This window comes from Gymnogyps californianus, chromosome 17, assembly GCF_018139145.2.
Source record: "Gymnogyps californianus isolate 813 chromosome 17, ASM1813914v2, whole genome shotgun sequence".
NCBI classification, from domain to species: domain Eukaryota; kingdom Metazoa; phylum Chordata; class Aves; order Accipitriformes; family Cathartidae; genus Gymnogyps; species Gymnogyps californianus.
Genome location: NC_059487.1, coordinates 17,057,827 through 17,072,657, shown reverse-complemented (window position 1 = coordinate 17,072,657; position 14,831 = coordinate 17,057,827). Strand labels below are relative to the sequence as shown.

The 14,831-nt window shown below is 41.5% G+C and overlaps 1 protein-coding gene across 2 annotated transcripts in view; it reads left to right on the top strand.

Moving 5' to 3' along the window:
- The first annotated feature begins 74 nt into the window (after positions 1–74).
- Positions 75–14,831, top strand: part of RPRD1B (regulation of nuclear pre-mRNA domain containing 1B) — a 28,485-nt gene continuing 13,728 nt past the window's right edge. Inside the window, exons 1-7 of one of the 2 annotated variants that reach the window (XM_050907644.1) lie at positions 75–331; positions 2,138–2,267; positions 3,370–3,456; positions 7,786–7,802; positions 10,621–10,733; positions 12,568–12,688; positions 13,715–13,890. In XM_050907644.1, coding sequence (XP_050763601.1) covers positions 181–331; positions 2,138–2,267; positions 3,370–3,456; positions 7,786–7,802; positions 10,621–10,733; positions 12,568–12,688; positions 13,715–13,890 — 795 coding nt within the window. In that variant the 5' untranslated portion in view covers positions 75–180. Of the gene's footprint in view, positions 332–2,137; positions 2,268–3,369; positions 3,504–7,785; positions 7,803–10,620; positions 10,734–12,561; positions 12,689–13,714; positions 13,891–14,831 lie in introns of both variants that reach the window. The other variant, XM_050907643.1, reaches the window with a different exon arrangement.

Below are 14,831 nucleotides of genomic sequence, written 5' to 3'. Positions count from 1 at the left end.
GTGTAGCGGTGCTCCCCTTCTCCCTCCGGCGATCCGTACGATGCTGCCCTTCGACCCGCCGCGGCGGGGTGAGAGGTCGGGCGGCCATCTTGTGGCGGCGGCGGCGGCTTGTTGTCGGTGAGGCGGCGTCGCGCCCTCCCCCGCGGGCGGAGCAAGCCCGGCGCGGGCCGGCCCGCCGCCATGTCCTCTTTCTCGGAGTCGGCGCTGGAGAAGAAGCTGTCGGAGCTGAGCAACTCCCAGCAGAGCGTGCAGACGCTCTCGCTGTGGCTCATCCACCACCGCAAGCACGCAGGGCCTATCGTCTCCGTCTGGCACCGGGAGCTCCGCAAAGGTACGCGGGGCTCCCGGCGCGGGACGCGGTCCCGGCGGGCTTGTCCGTCGGCCGCCGCTTTTCTGTTCCCTGGGCCTCCGCTGCCGCGGGCTCGGACGGCGTCCCGGCGGAACGCGCGGTCGCCGGCTCTGCCCGCCGCTCCGGTCGGCGGGGACCCGCCTCGGGCAGCTGCGCCTCGGCGGGGGGGGACGGGACACGGGGGGACGACGACGACACTGAGGGGCGCAGCGGCTGCGCGGGGAGCCCGCTCCAGCTGCCCCTTCTCCAGCCGGTAACGGGGGGCCGCCCGCCGGTTGTTGGTGGCGGGAGCGAGAGCGTCGCGAGGGGCCGGTTCTTCCTCATGGCGGTCTGTGGCCTCTTCGGGTCGGCACGGTGAGGACTTTGTAACCCGTGAGAGGCGGGAGTGAAGAGTTTAACGGGAGCCGGTTCGCCGTTCTCCTGCTGCGGTGGTGGTTCGTTAAACGTCGCGGGGAATGTCGCGCACCAGTGCGTGGGGTGCGTGTGTGTTCGGGTGCGTGTGTGTTCTGGTGCGTGCTGGTGAAGGGGGTGGTGAGCAGGACAGAGTAGAAACGCTGGTTAAAATAGCGAAGTGTTAGTCGAGAGGGGGGAGGATGCTCAGCCACGCTGCTTTGCTGGGTGTAAAAGCAGCTTGGTTGTAAAAGAAAGATGTACTAAGCGTTTTCCCCTGGGTGTGCTCAAGTTAACTGTGAAGTGCTTTGTTGGCTTTTTGGATTTGGGGTTTGGATTCATACTACTTACCCATTATAGAATTGCACTAAGGGATTAGGAGATAAGTAAAGTAAAAGTGGTTGTAGAGATCTATAAAAACTGCTTGGTAGTATCATCCAGAAATACTTTGTGCCTTTTTTTCCTTGCAGATTAACTTAACTAAAGTTAACTTCTGGTAACTTCTCAAATTGTTTCATAATGAAGTCAGGGAGACTGCCAGTGTCAGTGTTGATGCCCTGTCCCCGAGGGCAGCTGTGAAACCAGCCAGTGTCACCTTCTGATCCTGGGCAGCCAGCAGCGTTAGCCCCTCGGAGCGGATGATGCTGATGAAGTCCTAGCTGGAGTATCTTTCATGTGATCGCTGGAGTTACCATTTATAGTATATTAAGTATGAATTTTTGAAAGGTCTGAGTTTGGCCTGCTGTGGAAATATAAGTGCTTTTGTTTTCTGTCTCGGATGTGTGTATTCGTGACCAGTGCGCTCTGGAGATCTGCATCTCCCACCGATTCTGCCCATAGTGAAATAGAAACTGATGGTGTCAAGATGGGAAAAGTTATGGTATATGGAAGAAATTTAATGTTGCTTTGGCACAGCATTGTCTGGAAAATATTTGAGTCTCCACAATAGCTTTCTTCTATAATTTCACTCTGTTCTGAATTAAGTGTTTCTATACCAAGTTTTTTTCCTGAAGGTAATTAATGAAGAATAAGTCTATTGTTATATTAATTTGCTGGTAGGTTAGAAAAGCTCGTTTTAATCATGTGTTTAAAGTTTATTTCTTACGCAGCTTTCTTCAGAGTTGAGGCGTCATTGTGCACAAAAAGTATTAAGCTCATGTTTGTTTTACAAATTAGAAAAAAAAAAAAACAAGCAGAAGTAAGGAGATGAAGTACTTGACTTGAAGGCCTCCAATTTGCCTTGGTAACATGGAAATATTTTGAACTTTGTTTTTAGACTGAAAAGCTATAAGCAGCTTTGAAAACCATGTTAACGATTTCAGGTGAAAGAAATGAGAAATAAATGCAAACTCTCTCTCTCTTTTTTTTTTTTCTTCTTCTTTTTTTTCCCTTTCCCAGCAAAATCAAGTAGGAAACTTACTTTCCTATATTTAGCAAATGATGTCATCCAGAACAGTAAGAGGAAAGGTCCTGAATTTACTAGGGAATTTGAATCTGTTCTTGTGGATGCTTTTTCTCATGTTGCCAGGTATGTTGCTGTATTATGTATTTCTTCAACTTTTCTCTCTGTAGATTTACATTCTTATTATACAAAGTTTAATTCAATTGGATTTTGTTGTTTTGGTTTTTTTTTAAAGTCTCAGGGATGCTTGTACCCTCTCTCTAGTAGAGATTGGATTCTGACTACTTTGCAGCTAGGAATTGTTTAGTGTTAGTATTTCTCTTTGGGCAAACTTGTTTGTATGTGAATCAGCCCCTCACAGCTTCACACATTTGTTCTCTGCATGCAACTCCTATGTACTTTAATTGTTACCAAAAGATCTTGCAGATCTGTTCATGGGTAGTGAAACTGAATTGTTGCATGTGTTTATTAAAGCCACATAATGAATGGCTCTTCCCCATTGTCAGAAGACTTTAAAAGAGCTGATATTTTGGGTCACTGGATTCCCGTCAGTCTTCCGGTTTGAGAACGGTTTCTTTTTGTATTGCTTGTTTTAACGGTTATCTGATCATTACTGTCCTTGCTAGAGGAAGGAAGAATTTTATACATAAAAGGGAAGAAGTGATGCAGCTACCATCCTATCAAAAATGGCCTATCATTTAGTTAAGATTTTCTCTAAATAGCATAATAATTCCTATTATCTCAACTAAACAACTTTAATGTTCTGTGTGTTTAGTGGTATGCTGTTCTGGATGGCTGTCTAACTTTCAGTGCGCTATATGAGTACATTCAAGTGCCTAATGATCCAAACAACCTGCTTTTTAATTGGGATGTTATTGACTGAAACAACTGTTTAAAGTTAATACTCTGAATTGTAAACATGTCAACTTGGGGGTATTTTATAACTCTTCTTGCAAATTCTGAATGATAGCAAGTCTCTTCCTTCAAAACTTTTCCTGCCCTTACTTTGGGGTGGCAATATAGGGCACTTTCAGGCAATCTTTGGTGCCAGTAAAAGGGGAAAATTGGCCACAGATGTGTTTTGCAGTTTGTCTCAGGCTGGAGAGAAAGATTCTCTCCAAACATGCAAATATTGCAGTGGATGCAGCTGCTAGTTTGGAAGATGCTCTCTTAAAACATAAGGAATGTTTTTCAGCTGAACTATAATTATTTTCTAATCTTTGAACAGAGAAGCAGATGAGGGCTGCAAAAAGCCCTTGGAACGATTGCTTAACATCTGGCAAGAAAGGAGTGTGTATGGCAGTGAGTTCATACAGCAACTGAAACTTTCTATGGAAGACTCCAATAGCCCCCAAACTAAAGGTAAATGCATAATGCTTTTGTTGCGTGCTTTATTTTGTTTTTTAAACTGGTATGTGTTTCACTGAAAGTACTGTGAGGAGTTGAGCTCTGGGCTCCTATAGTTGAGTTGTTGCCAGAGCTGGTCATAGAGATTCTTCAGGATTGTCTTGAGAGAAGTCTGATTTTCGTTAAACCCGCAGTTCCAGTTTGCAAGTGTGTTGCCTTGTGACTTGTGGCTGGCGGTAAGCTTAACTTAAGGTAATGTCTGCTTCTGCTCATGCAGACAGAATGCTCCAGGGCTGCCTTTTGATGTGAAGACAAGTCAGTAGGGTGCAGGGAACTGTTGTGTCCACCTTGAGAGTTAAAACTGTCCCACTCTACATCTCTGAGAGTGGTCAGCTGGGTTATTATAATGATTTATTCAATATTGTTAGTGCTTTCAGTCTCATATTAATTGTTTTATTTTGCATAGTTACTATATTTTATTATGATTCAGTAAGGACTTTTTAATAATTGAAGGCTGGAATATATGCCCAGAAGCTTGTCTGGTCTCTTTTCTTATACCAGCTGACATCATTTGGGGGAAACAATAACTTTGCATCACTTAACATTGTTAGAACATCACAGTTATAACCTTGTTACTGCATGAGACAGATGTGAGAAACTGAGTATAAGCTTCTTGCGTTTACTGTGCTTTTATACTGCTTTGGCAGATACTGCCTCTTGTTCTATAGCATCTGAAAGTATTTAACTGGTAGTACTGTAATGAAAAGAGGGGAGCGGTAGGATGCCTAACCTATGGAAGGTGAGGGTCATTAAAAATCAAGAGCGTTCTGGTCAAGGGAATTTTTGTCCTCTTCGCAGCTAAAGGAAGTGTCAGTGTCTTCAAATTAGCTAAAATCACATTGCTGCTTTGACCAAATTTTGCTCTGTTCCCCACAGAGGTGTGATACTTTGAGAGAGTTGGCTTAGTCATTAGTAAAGTGCTCTTATGCATTCTTAGGTGGTGAAAACAAGCAAGGTACGTCTACTGGAGTTGGTAATCAATACAGAATTAATGAGACATGCATGTGAAGACATACATCTATGGCTGTAGTTTTGTGTTTTTTCACATGCTTCTTCAGGTAAAATTACTGGATGGGTGCTTTAGCAGCTTACAACAGAGACCTTCCAACTTAGCATAATTTAAGTGTGACATTCAGAAGGTATTGCTATTTTTTCCCCAAATGCTGGGAGACCAACTGACCTGACCAAAGGGGTTGTCTCTTCCATATCAGGACAGAGGGAGTCTCTGCTCTGAGTGGTGGCGGAGGCGAAGGGTGGAAGGTGTACAGTCTCTACATGAAATAGCTCATGTTGGAGTTTTTCTGTTTGGGTGCAATGCATAAAACACCTGTTTGTCATGAAAGAACAGGAATTCAGGCATGTAAATTCTGTCGAACTGATTAACTGAGGATTTGAAACTGTTAATTTAAGGTACCTAGATAAATGTTTCACAAGTATTTAACTTTTAGCCTAAAGAAAATAACACTGTCCAAGAAACAGCTCTGATTTCCTGGTGAATTGGCAACCAACTGTTGCTCCGTGTCATCCTCCCTTCGGCTGGTGGTGTGAATCAGTCCTGCTGCTCTCATCTTCTCAACTTAAAAATGTTTGTACAAAATCAAACCCTTCCTAAGTGTAACACACCTTTGTCTGTGGGAAACAGAATGAAGAAATACAAATGTTTTAAGAACTGCTGTGTGCACGTCTTCACTTGGCAAGAAACTTAGTTTTTGTCTGGGTAATTGGAGATATTAATGTAGTATCTTTTATTTGAGAGAACAGTTCAGGCCTTTTCATGAGCATGAATATCGCTGCCTTCTTATCAATTCATTGTAAAAAAAATTGAGTTTTTTAAACTAAGAAAAAGAAATTTAAAAAACTCAGCAGAGTTCTGAGTTTTTCTCCTTGTTTTGATTGGCTTGTTTTCAAATTAGCTTCTTAATGGTAAGAGCTAGCTTCACATGGGATTTTTATGGATTTCTAAGATAAAATTGGTGTTTGTCCAGTTTCTGGTGGGCGATTATCTATGTTGCAGAAGGCTTTGTTGTAGTTACTCTATTCCGTTTTCAAACAGGTGAACATAAGCAAGATGGTCAATAATGTGTCGTGTTTAACAGATATAACATTTATCATAAACGTGGAAAACCGTAGTACACCGCTTCTCCAAAACCATTCTGACTTCCTGGTTTTGTGTACACCCAAGGTAGACACAGTTGAGAAATAGGTGGTAGTAGTGTCTGTAGACTGGTGCAAGGCTGTGCCGTTAAAATTTTGAAGCTCCTTAAGAGTATCTGGTGCTGTGATAATGAGTATTCTTTTCTTCAGCATAAGGTATGGCAACAAGTCTATCCAGGTAGTTCTCTACGGCTTTTCCGTATTGCAGTGTCTTAAATTCCTAGGCTGGTAGGTGCTGCTTTCTGAACAGGATGGCTCTGCTTGTGTTGCAGAGCATCACTTACACTTAGAGTTGTGAAACTTGCCAAAATAAAGCGGAGTCCTGTATCAGTGAGGAAAGACCTCTTTAAATCTTATCAGTGCGTGTTTCAGTGGTGTAGCTTATTTCTTGTTTCATTAGTAGCAAGGCCTTGGGTAAATGTATAGCAATTCACTTGGCGGCACATGCTAAGTTCCTGCCATGGAACAGAGTTGATTGCACAAATAATGAAGCTTTCCCTTCAGAGGGGCGGAGGGGAAAGAGTACCGGCCCTTTCTAAGCATTATATTCCCTGGTTTTGACTTCGTCACTGGTGCAGCTTATTACCACATTTTAGTCTTTCGGGTTCCTTAAGGAAATACGCATACACATGGACACGAGCTTTTGAATATTGATATCTTATATTGTTTTAACTCTAAATGTATTCATTAAACTTGCATTTGCTTTCTCATTAATCTCATTTTTATTAGAATGTTTCTTTTTACAAGCAATAGGGAAGAGAAGAACCACCCATTTATCTTAAAGCCTGGGAAAACTAGGTCTGTAGAGGTTTGATGTAAAATCCTTTAGGTAATATAACCTACATAGCTGACATGTTTTCTTTTCATTGTCTTTGTAATGAGCAGTTGAAGGAAGTCCTTGAATGTGCTCTGACTTCGGAGTGTCACACTATAACACAGAACTGAACTGCTACCCATCTGCTCTGGTTGTGTTTATATTGCAAATTCTGGCACAGGAAGTCAGACCCATATTAAAATACAGAGAAAAACATCAGAGAGGAGAGCAGGCAGGGATGCTTCCAAGAATAACTGAAATAAAGGCACCTGGGGACAGGACTAGCTATAATTTTGGAGCAGATCAACTCCAGTTATGCTTCACCTAGGAGAGGCTACCAACAAATGTATGTTGTAATGAGAACTTAAACAATCATGAGTAATCTACCTCCAAAGAAACAAAGGGTTAGCACAGTTGGAGGGTACACTGGACCATTAGGTTTCTCTTATTTTGTTCTTCTGTGTCTTCTGGTGTTCTGTGATGGTCTTCTGTTTTCTTTAGGAAAGCTGTCTATTTGTTGTTGTTGTTGTATTCAATGTTTTGTCCTAAGTCACTTTCCAAAAGTGTCTTTCATACAAGTTTACTTGGATCTTGTGCAAGTTGCTAAACTGCTGGTGCTTGGAACCTAGAGCCTACAAAAGTTTAGTTTTAGTTATAGTTTTGGGAGGCTTATTTTTTGTTCTGCTGATTGAGGATGATAGCCCTGCCAACACATAAAAAACCACTTAAATTCAGCTGGTCTGCCTTTCAAGTAAACAGTTACCTATAGAACTTCAGAAGTAGAAACCCCTGTTTTACAGGTTTGCCTGTTATTCTGGAACTACAGTATCTGTTAAATGGCGTTTCCTTGCATTTTTCCCTGTAGACAGAGGTTTCTGCTCATGCAACTTGTCATGTAACTGTATGCTTAACTGTCAGAAAAGGCACACGATGTAGCTGTGCTGAGACTGATAAATCCTCATGTGAATTAAGGACTATTTGTTTTTTAAAAAAAATCTGAACCCTTTGCATAGTTCCTTCCAGTGAAAGGCATTATCTACATGAGGAGTTCCTTAGCATGTGGTGTGGCTGCTTCTTGAATGAGGAGATGAACGTAACCAAGTCCTCATGAGAGAAGATAATAATTTTATATTGCCTTGAGATGAAAAAAACCCCACATAAAACCACTGTTTTTAATAGAGCAAAGTTTTAAACTCCTAGTTGCCCTTTTGAATGTGTGTATACAGATTCCACAGTTGGTTTCTGTTTACTGTGCGTATGAGCCTGGAGTCAAATCAAAGAAGCCCGTTTACCTCTAAACGCCAGTTGTCAAGAGGTGAGAACAAAAAGGTGAACACCCTAGATGGGAAGATCTCCCGTGTTGCCAGCTTACAGGAAAAACTCATACTTTGTCACTAAGGTCTTTGACACTGTAAGCTTCGTCAAGCCACCGGAGGTGGTTTGAAGACTGAAAAGTTGGTGGAGAAATACTTTTACAAGTCTCTCTGGACACTGCAACAGCAAGATAGCAACAACCTGGAGTTTCACTGCAAAGCTGTTATGACAGCAATTGTCTGTCATTTTGGAGAAATGAAGTGCTTTGCTCATTGAAGGCTTTTAGGAAGTAGTTCAGTTTCTGAGCTGTGAAGAAGACCCCAACGAAGCAGGAAAGCTGACTTCATCTCTAGTAGTGGCTTCTCTATCTCCTTTATGTCCGTGTCGAGAATGAGCTCTTGATTTTCCCGGAAGAAGCTGTCCATATTCTTGGTCAAGGATATAGACAAGTCAAGGATTTCTTGATTGTTTCACAAGGTGTGTGTTACATACCACTGTTGAATTCTGATCAGTTTTAGACGCTCTTAATGCTTGCTTTCCTCTTCTCTTGTTGGATTTGACAGGCTTTTCCAGAAGTGTAGACTGCAATGGTTAAATCACTTTTGGCTAGCAGATTTGGAAAGCTACCCAGGCAGGGTGTGTTATAATTTATGCCTTGCTTCCTGTTCTCTTTCAGGGGTCCTTTTCCACCATATACTCTTGAGATTGAAAATAAGTGTGGGGTTTTTTTTTCTATTTTGATGAAATGGAGATGGTGTTTCTAGGATTCTTCAGTGAGGTCTTCTGCTGCCTCTGTTTACCATTGCCAGGGAAAAAAGTGCAACAGTCTACATTTATGTCATGGTACTCATGCCCAAAATGCTACTTCAAAGCTGACTGCTTTGTCTGTGCTCCTTTGTCTACCAGCCACTTTGTCCCATCAGCTGCTGTTCCTGTGCTCAGAGAGTGGCCTCCCTCCAGGTAGGCCAGCTAGCAACTGGTGCTTAGGACTGCAGATGTTCATGCACCTATCTTCTTCAGAGTCTTTCCAATCAAACTCACTTGGTCTTGTTCAGACAGAAAATTCAATGAATTCTGAATCCTCTATGTTAGAGTAGTAAGCAAGCATAATACTGTGTCTTGTGGTAGACCAGTTGGCAGCACAGCAGGAATAGATCTTCAGCAATTTCAATCCCAATTCTCATTTTCGTTTTCACTTGTATGCGCACTGTGGTCATGCATTCTTCTATTGATTATCTTGTGTTTATCCTTTGTTGGTTAATTACTTTATGATAAGTACACACAAGTGATAAATATTGATGGCACATTGTATTGGGCTATGTAACTTTAAATGCTCTCTTTGGCCATTTTGTTGTCTGCACATCTCCTGTTCAACTTGTGTCTTTTGCAGACCTCATTGGACAGCAGCTGTTCTTGTTGATCTGGTATCTTACTTGCTTGTCAGTCAGATTATCAAGCGCTCTCTTACATCAGTTGTATACATACAATACTTAGACTGTACCTTTTTTTAGCCTAGTTGCCTTTGCTCTAGCATACATCAAAAATTCATTTCGTTTAGGGTAACTATGTTTTTTGTGCTTCTTTGCCTTCCATTGAGTAAATCCGTCCTATGAGAGATGCGTTTGTGTCTGCCTCATGAAGGTCGTTCAGCTTCTTCCCCACATGAGCAGGATGTACAGCACCTCTGACTTTCTCTCCATTAAAATAAAGTTTTTTCAGACATATGTCCCACCTGACCAGGTAGACAAAGTTCTGCATTTAAGAACAGACCTTTCTGTTTGCTTCCTCATTAGAGTTGGGCAGACTGATTCCATTTTAAATCAAGAGTGATCTTGGATTTTCCTGTGAATCAGAGTATATACAGACTCTTTTCCTTTGAAGTCCACGATTATCTCGGCAAGACTTGATTCCATTGAAGAGATCTTCTCAAGGCTGTCCAAAGCTTTCTTACAAATTACCCTGGCTCTTATTAATTTTGGTGGCAAGTCTGAAGAATGATCTGTCTTCTTCTGAAGGTTCTGTAACTGGATCAAAGGCTGCATTAAGACTTCTGACTCATTAAATAAACTGTCTCTTCCCTTTCAAGCTAAGGTATGCTACGCCAAGGTTCATTTAACCAACACTGTCTTGCGTTATGAAATCCTTATTTCTGAAGTGTTATAGGTTACCTGCTTGGAGATCAGTTCATGCTCTGCCCGTCGCTGTTGTAGCTGTCACATCTTAGAGTTTTAATTTCACAGAACTGTCCTGAAGTCGTTAGTTTGATGGAAGAGTGGAAGGTTGAATAAACAGCAGTTAATTTAGTTGATTGTGGGACCACAGTGAGCATATACTTGGTGCAAAAAGATAGCTTAAAATTCTTCTGTCCCTGTGTATCTTAGCATCACTGCTTCATTTCTACTGGTAGAAATCCTCATCTCTATACATGGTATTAACCAGAGAATCTGAGCAGGGTTGAAGACCTGCCATTTATTGACAAATAGGACATTTACTTGCCTGTCCTACTTTCGATGTAGGAGGCACAAATATGTATACAGTGCACACTGCTGATATGAAGACTGCATCCTTGTACTTGCATGTACAGAGATACGTGTGTGGGCAAAATCAACCTTTTATTGTTGTTTTGCATTTGAGTGTTTGGAATGTGATGCCAACATTAGAGTCCAACTATGGTCATCCTTCTCTTTAGAGAGCTTAATCGTCAGAGCATCTGGTACAATCTTTTTGAAGTAGAGTTAGTTAAGGTGGGCAGATCTGACATCCAAATGAGTTGCTTATATGTGTCTTCAGTTGCAGAGGAGAAGAAGTCTTTAAAGCGGACTTTTCAGCAAATACAAGAGGAGGAAGATGATGATTACCCTGGGAGCTACTCACCCCAAGACCCTAGCGCTGGGCCACTGCTGGTATGTGGGATGGGTTGAGAGTGGGAGAAGTTCTGAAAGCCACCTCCTGTGTGGTACAGCCACAAGGTGGAGCTGCCAACAAGTAAAATGCTTTTAATGGAGAAACTCACTTGGGGGTTGAGAAGTCCATGTGAAATGGAACAGATTCTTTTTTCATATTGAGATAGTGTGCCACTTCTGAGCGATTTCAGGTAGTCTAAACCAAGGTCTGAGTAGTAGTACCAGTAAAAAATCTCAAAGGACTGCTAGAAGAACAGACCATATTTTAAATTCTTTCTAAGATCAGTGTGTAATCGCTCAAACCCAAAGCTGTAACACAGTTAAAACTTAATTTTTTTTTTGAGGGACGTCTCTTTCCACGAGCTATTAAAAAACTCAACCTTTGCTAGATTTGTGTGGAGTTGGTTAGGAAAACCAGTTCTGAAGACTTTATTTTGAGGCTGACATGTTAGTGGTGTGCAAATAGTAGGAATGAAAGAGAGGATCATTCTGACCATTTAAGGCTCCAAAATGAACATATGTTAAACCATTGTCTATTTGAAAAGGATAAAAAAATACACCATCCATCTGGTAGACTGTAAACATTGAAAAAAAACCCAGTTGTCAAGGAAATGAGTGAGATTTTTTTGTTGCTTTTACCTCCAGATGCCTTGCAGTTTATGGTTTCTGTTGATGATAAGCATTGTCTTTGTTAGTGTTGGAAATCATTAGCAGTTTGCAAAGAATTAGTAAATATTAGGTAATGAACTTCTGTGTTTTTCAGATTAAAAAAATATTTATTTAATTTTTTTCAGTGTTTTTATTAGTTTTCAAACTATTGAAATGTAGTTTAAACATCAGTGGTGGTGTTTACAGGGCTAGTGTTCCAGTTTCAAAAACCTCCCATTAAAACGTCAGTATTTTTTACAGCAAAGAAACAACACTTTTTTCCTTCCTGTTCAGGGAGTCTCTCTTTCTCCTGTTTTTTATTTTTTGAGCAGGGAGGAAATACGGAGTGTTCGGGGAGGTCCTCTTAAGGCTGTCCTCATCCGCATCCTTTTTAAGCTGGGATATGTTTTGAGTGTATTCATTTAAACTGACACGTTTTTCCTCAATGCACTAAACCCAGCTGAGAGATGAAGTTGAGGGGATACAGGGGAGTCCAGTTTAATTGCAGATTGCAGTGTGCTTCCAAAGAGCCAGTTGAGCTAAGTGAGGATAGCAATGGCTTTGCAAAATCAGGACAATGTAAAGTTTGCTTTGACAGGGCTAGCTTTCATTGTCATCAAAGTTTATGGTAGGTAACCAGTTACAAAATTCTAAATCTTATAATGATGGAAATCTGACACAGTTTTGTTTGGACTGATACAAGTTTGGGTTTGGTTGGGTTTTTTTTGCTATGTCAGAATGCACCTTTGGAATAGAACAAAAAGGTGCATGTACACTCCTGATAGTCTAAGAGAAAGTGTCAGGGATGCTCAGCTAAAAGATATAGTCCCAACTTGATGCAAGACAAAGGGCTGATGGCTGTTTCTCAAACTGGTGTGGTCATGTACTTTACAGCTTTGTCTTAAATGATCACTTCTCTTAATTGGAATGAGAAGTTTTCCACTGCAGAGTCTTGAAAAAGATGATGCTACTGTAGTTATGCATAAGTTCCTAAACACTGGGATATTGTAAACTTAGTGAATACTTCCTGTGTTAGGAAGCAACAGTTTAAAAATTACTTGAAGAAAATATTCCAAGAATGGTTGCTTTCAAAGGTAGGTGACCTCAGGTGCAGTGGCCACATCCACAGGAAATGGCATAAAAGTTACCTGGTTTTAATGCTGGCTAACTTGTCTTGTAGACTGAGGATTTGATCAAAGCCCTACAAGACCTGGAAAATGCAGCATCGGGAGACGCAACAGTGCGGCAAAAAATTGCCTCCCTGCCTCAGGAAGTTCAAGATGTTTCATTACTGGAGAAAATTACAGGTATGAAATTGGAAGATGAATGAACATGGGTTCAAAGAATAACTTAGAAATCAAAGTGGTTTTTTCTTTAAATAATCACAACGTATGGTGGAGTGAATTCCTGCTTTTGTGTCCTTGTTTTGTAGCTCCTGGGTAATTAATAGATAGCAATCCTGTGAAGTAAAATTGAAGATGAAACTTACGTAGCTGCTTCCATTTTTTTGGCTACGACCAAGGCTTTTGTGCTTGGAGAGCATCAACAGCATTTTGCAAGAATGTAGAGGAAATAGGGCCAGAGTTCTCAAATGGATGTGTTTGATTTTGAACACCTTGACTGTTAGATATTTTTGAGTTTTATCAGACTGTGCTGAGTACACACATACTCCTTGATTGCTATGGAAAAGGAAACTCACTACCTGCAGTAGTCTGTCAGTCTTTGTTTAAATGGACTTTTGCAATTGTATTTGAAAAGTAATCTTAATAGAAGCATTTAAATGTTGAACTGATTTGACTCTTGTTCCTGGAAGTAGTTTTAATTTAGAACTCATTATGAATTGTCACTTATTCAGTGCTTTATAATATAATCCTACAGCGTCCAGCTGTGAGGATGAGTGTGCAATTCATATGTTTGCTTGTATTGATACATTGGAGTTATTCAGAGAAAAGAGGAATTAAAAACTGCACACCATCTTTAAATGTGAAAACCGCCTGATTTGTTTAACTGAAAGTACAGCCTAATGTTTTAGTTTAATTAACCTGTTCATAGAGGCTAACTTCACAGATTTATATCCTCCCCCCCATCATTGACATCTCTGCAAGGATAAAATGCAATCATGTTGGTGTCTAAAAAACACCGTTCTTGGGTTGTTAGTCCTGCCGATTTCCTTTCTATTCCCTGTGATAAGAATTCTTATTTTCCTGTCAAGCCAGAAGTGTATTTATGAATGAGATGATGTTGTGCATGTGGCTGGTGAATTGTAGCCCTTCTGTCAAAGAGAGAAAGTTTTAAACTTTGTCCTCTAAATTACCCAATGCTTTTGCATGTAGACAAAGAGGCAGCCGAACGTCTTTCGAAGACCGTGGACGAAGCGTGCCTGTTACTAGCAGAGTACAATGGCCGGCTGGCAGCAGAGCTGGAGGACCGGCGCCAGCTGGCACGCATGCTGATCGAGTACACCCAGAATCAGAAGGATGTATTAACAGAGAAGGAGAAGAAGCTAGAAGTGAGTACTGATTACACCGGTGCCGGCAAGCCGATTGTCTCACCAAATGCTCCCGCTTGACTCCTAATCTATGTGTTTCTCTCAAGGGAGATGATTCTAGGTGTTCTCTTTACATTTGGAGTAAAAAGGGGGTAAGAAAGCGGTGTAAAAAGTCTGGAGAAGGCAAATCTGTTCTGATGTTCAGTCTAGTATGTTTTAATACATGTGGAAGGCCCAGAACTCCATACTTCTTAAAGAAAAATAGGGTCACCTAACAAAGTTTCTTCAGACTTACCCTATTTTTTTTCATGAAATCCCCATTTCCAAAAAATCAACCTCCCTTTGCCATAATTAGCTGGGTTTTTTTTTTTATTGGTTGTTTTTTTGTTATTCTTTTCCTTATGGTTGGGTGCCCCTCATCTGCCTTCCCAGCCCTTACTTGATAAGGGGATGCAGTTTAAACAAGATCTTCTGGTATCCATCCTTTAACAGCCACTCTTACCTACAGCTTCGATGATGGAGTGTAAATTGGGTGGATAGTGAAAGACAGCGACTTGCATTTCCTGCTGTAGCTGCCTGGAACGAGGAGGGCGGGATGGGGTAAAACGAGACTACGCTGACTGGACCTGAGCACCAGCTGCACGTCCTGGAGCGAGTGCAGAGGCTGCGGCAGCCAGCTGTTTATCTGAAATGTTCTTTCTCGCTGGAAGTTCTTTCAGCACTGCATCTTGGGACTGGTGTGGAGGTTTAATTAATGGTTGTGGTTGTATGTCACTCTGCCATCTGTTAAACCGCCCCTCGGCGGCACATTAAGGGCTTCCTCTGCGCTGTCGGCTGCTGGTTATTGTGAGCAGCTGTTGCTGGGGGGGACAGGAGTTGCTGTAGAGGACAAAATCTCCTGGAAGGAGATTGTGCTGTAGCAATGGCAGGCTCTGTTTACTGTCATGACAAACCTAATCCTC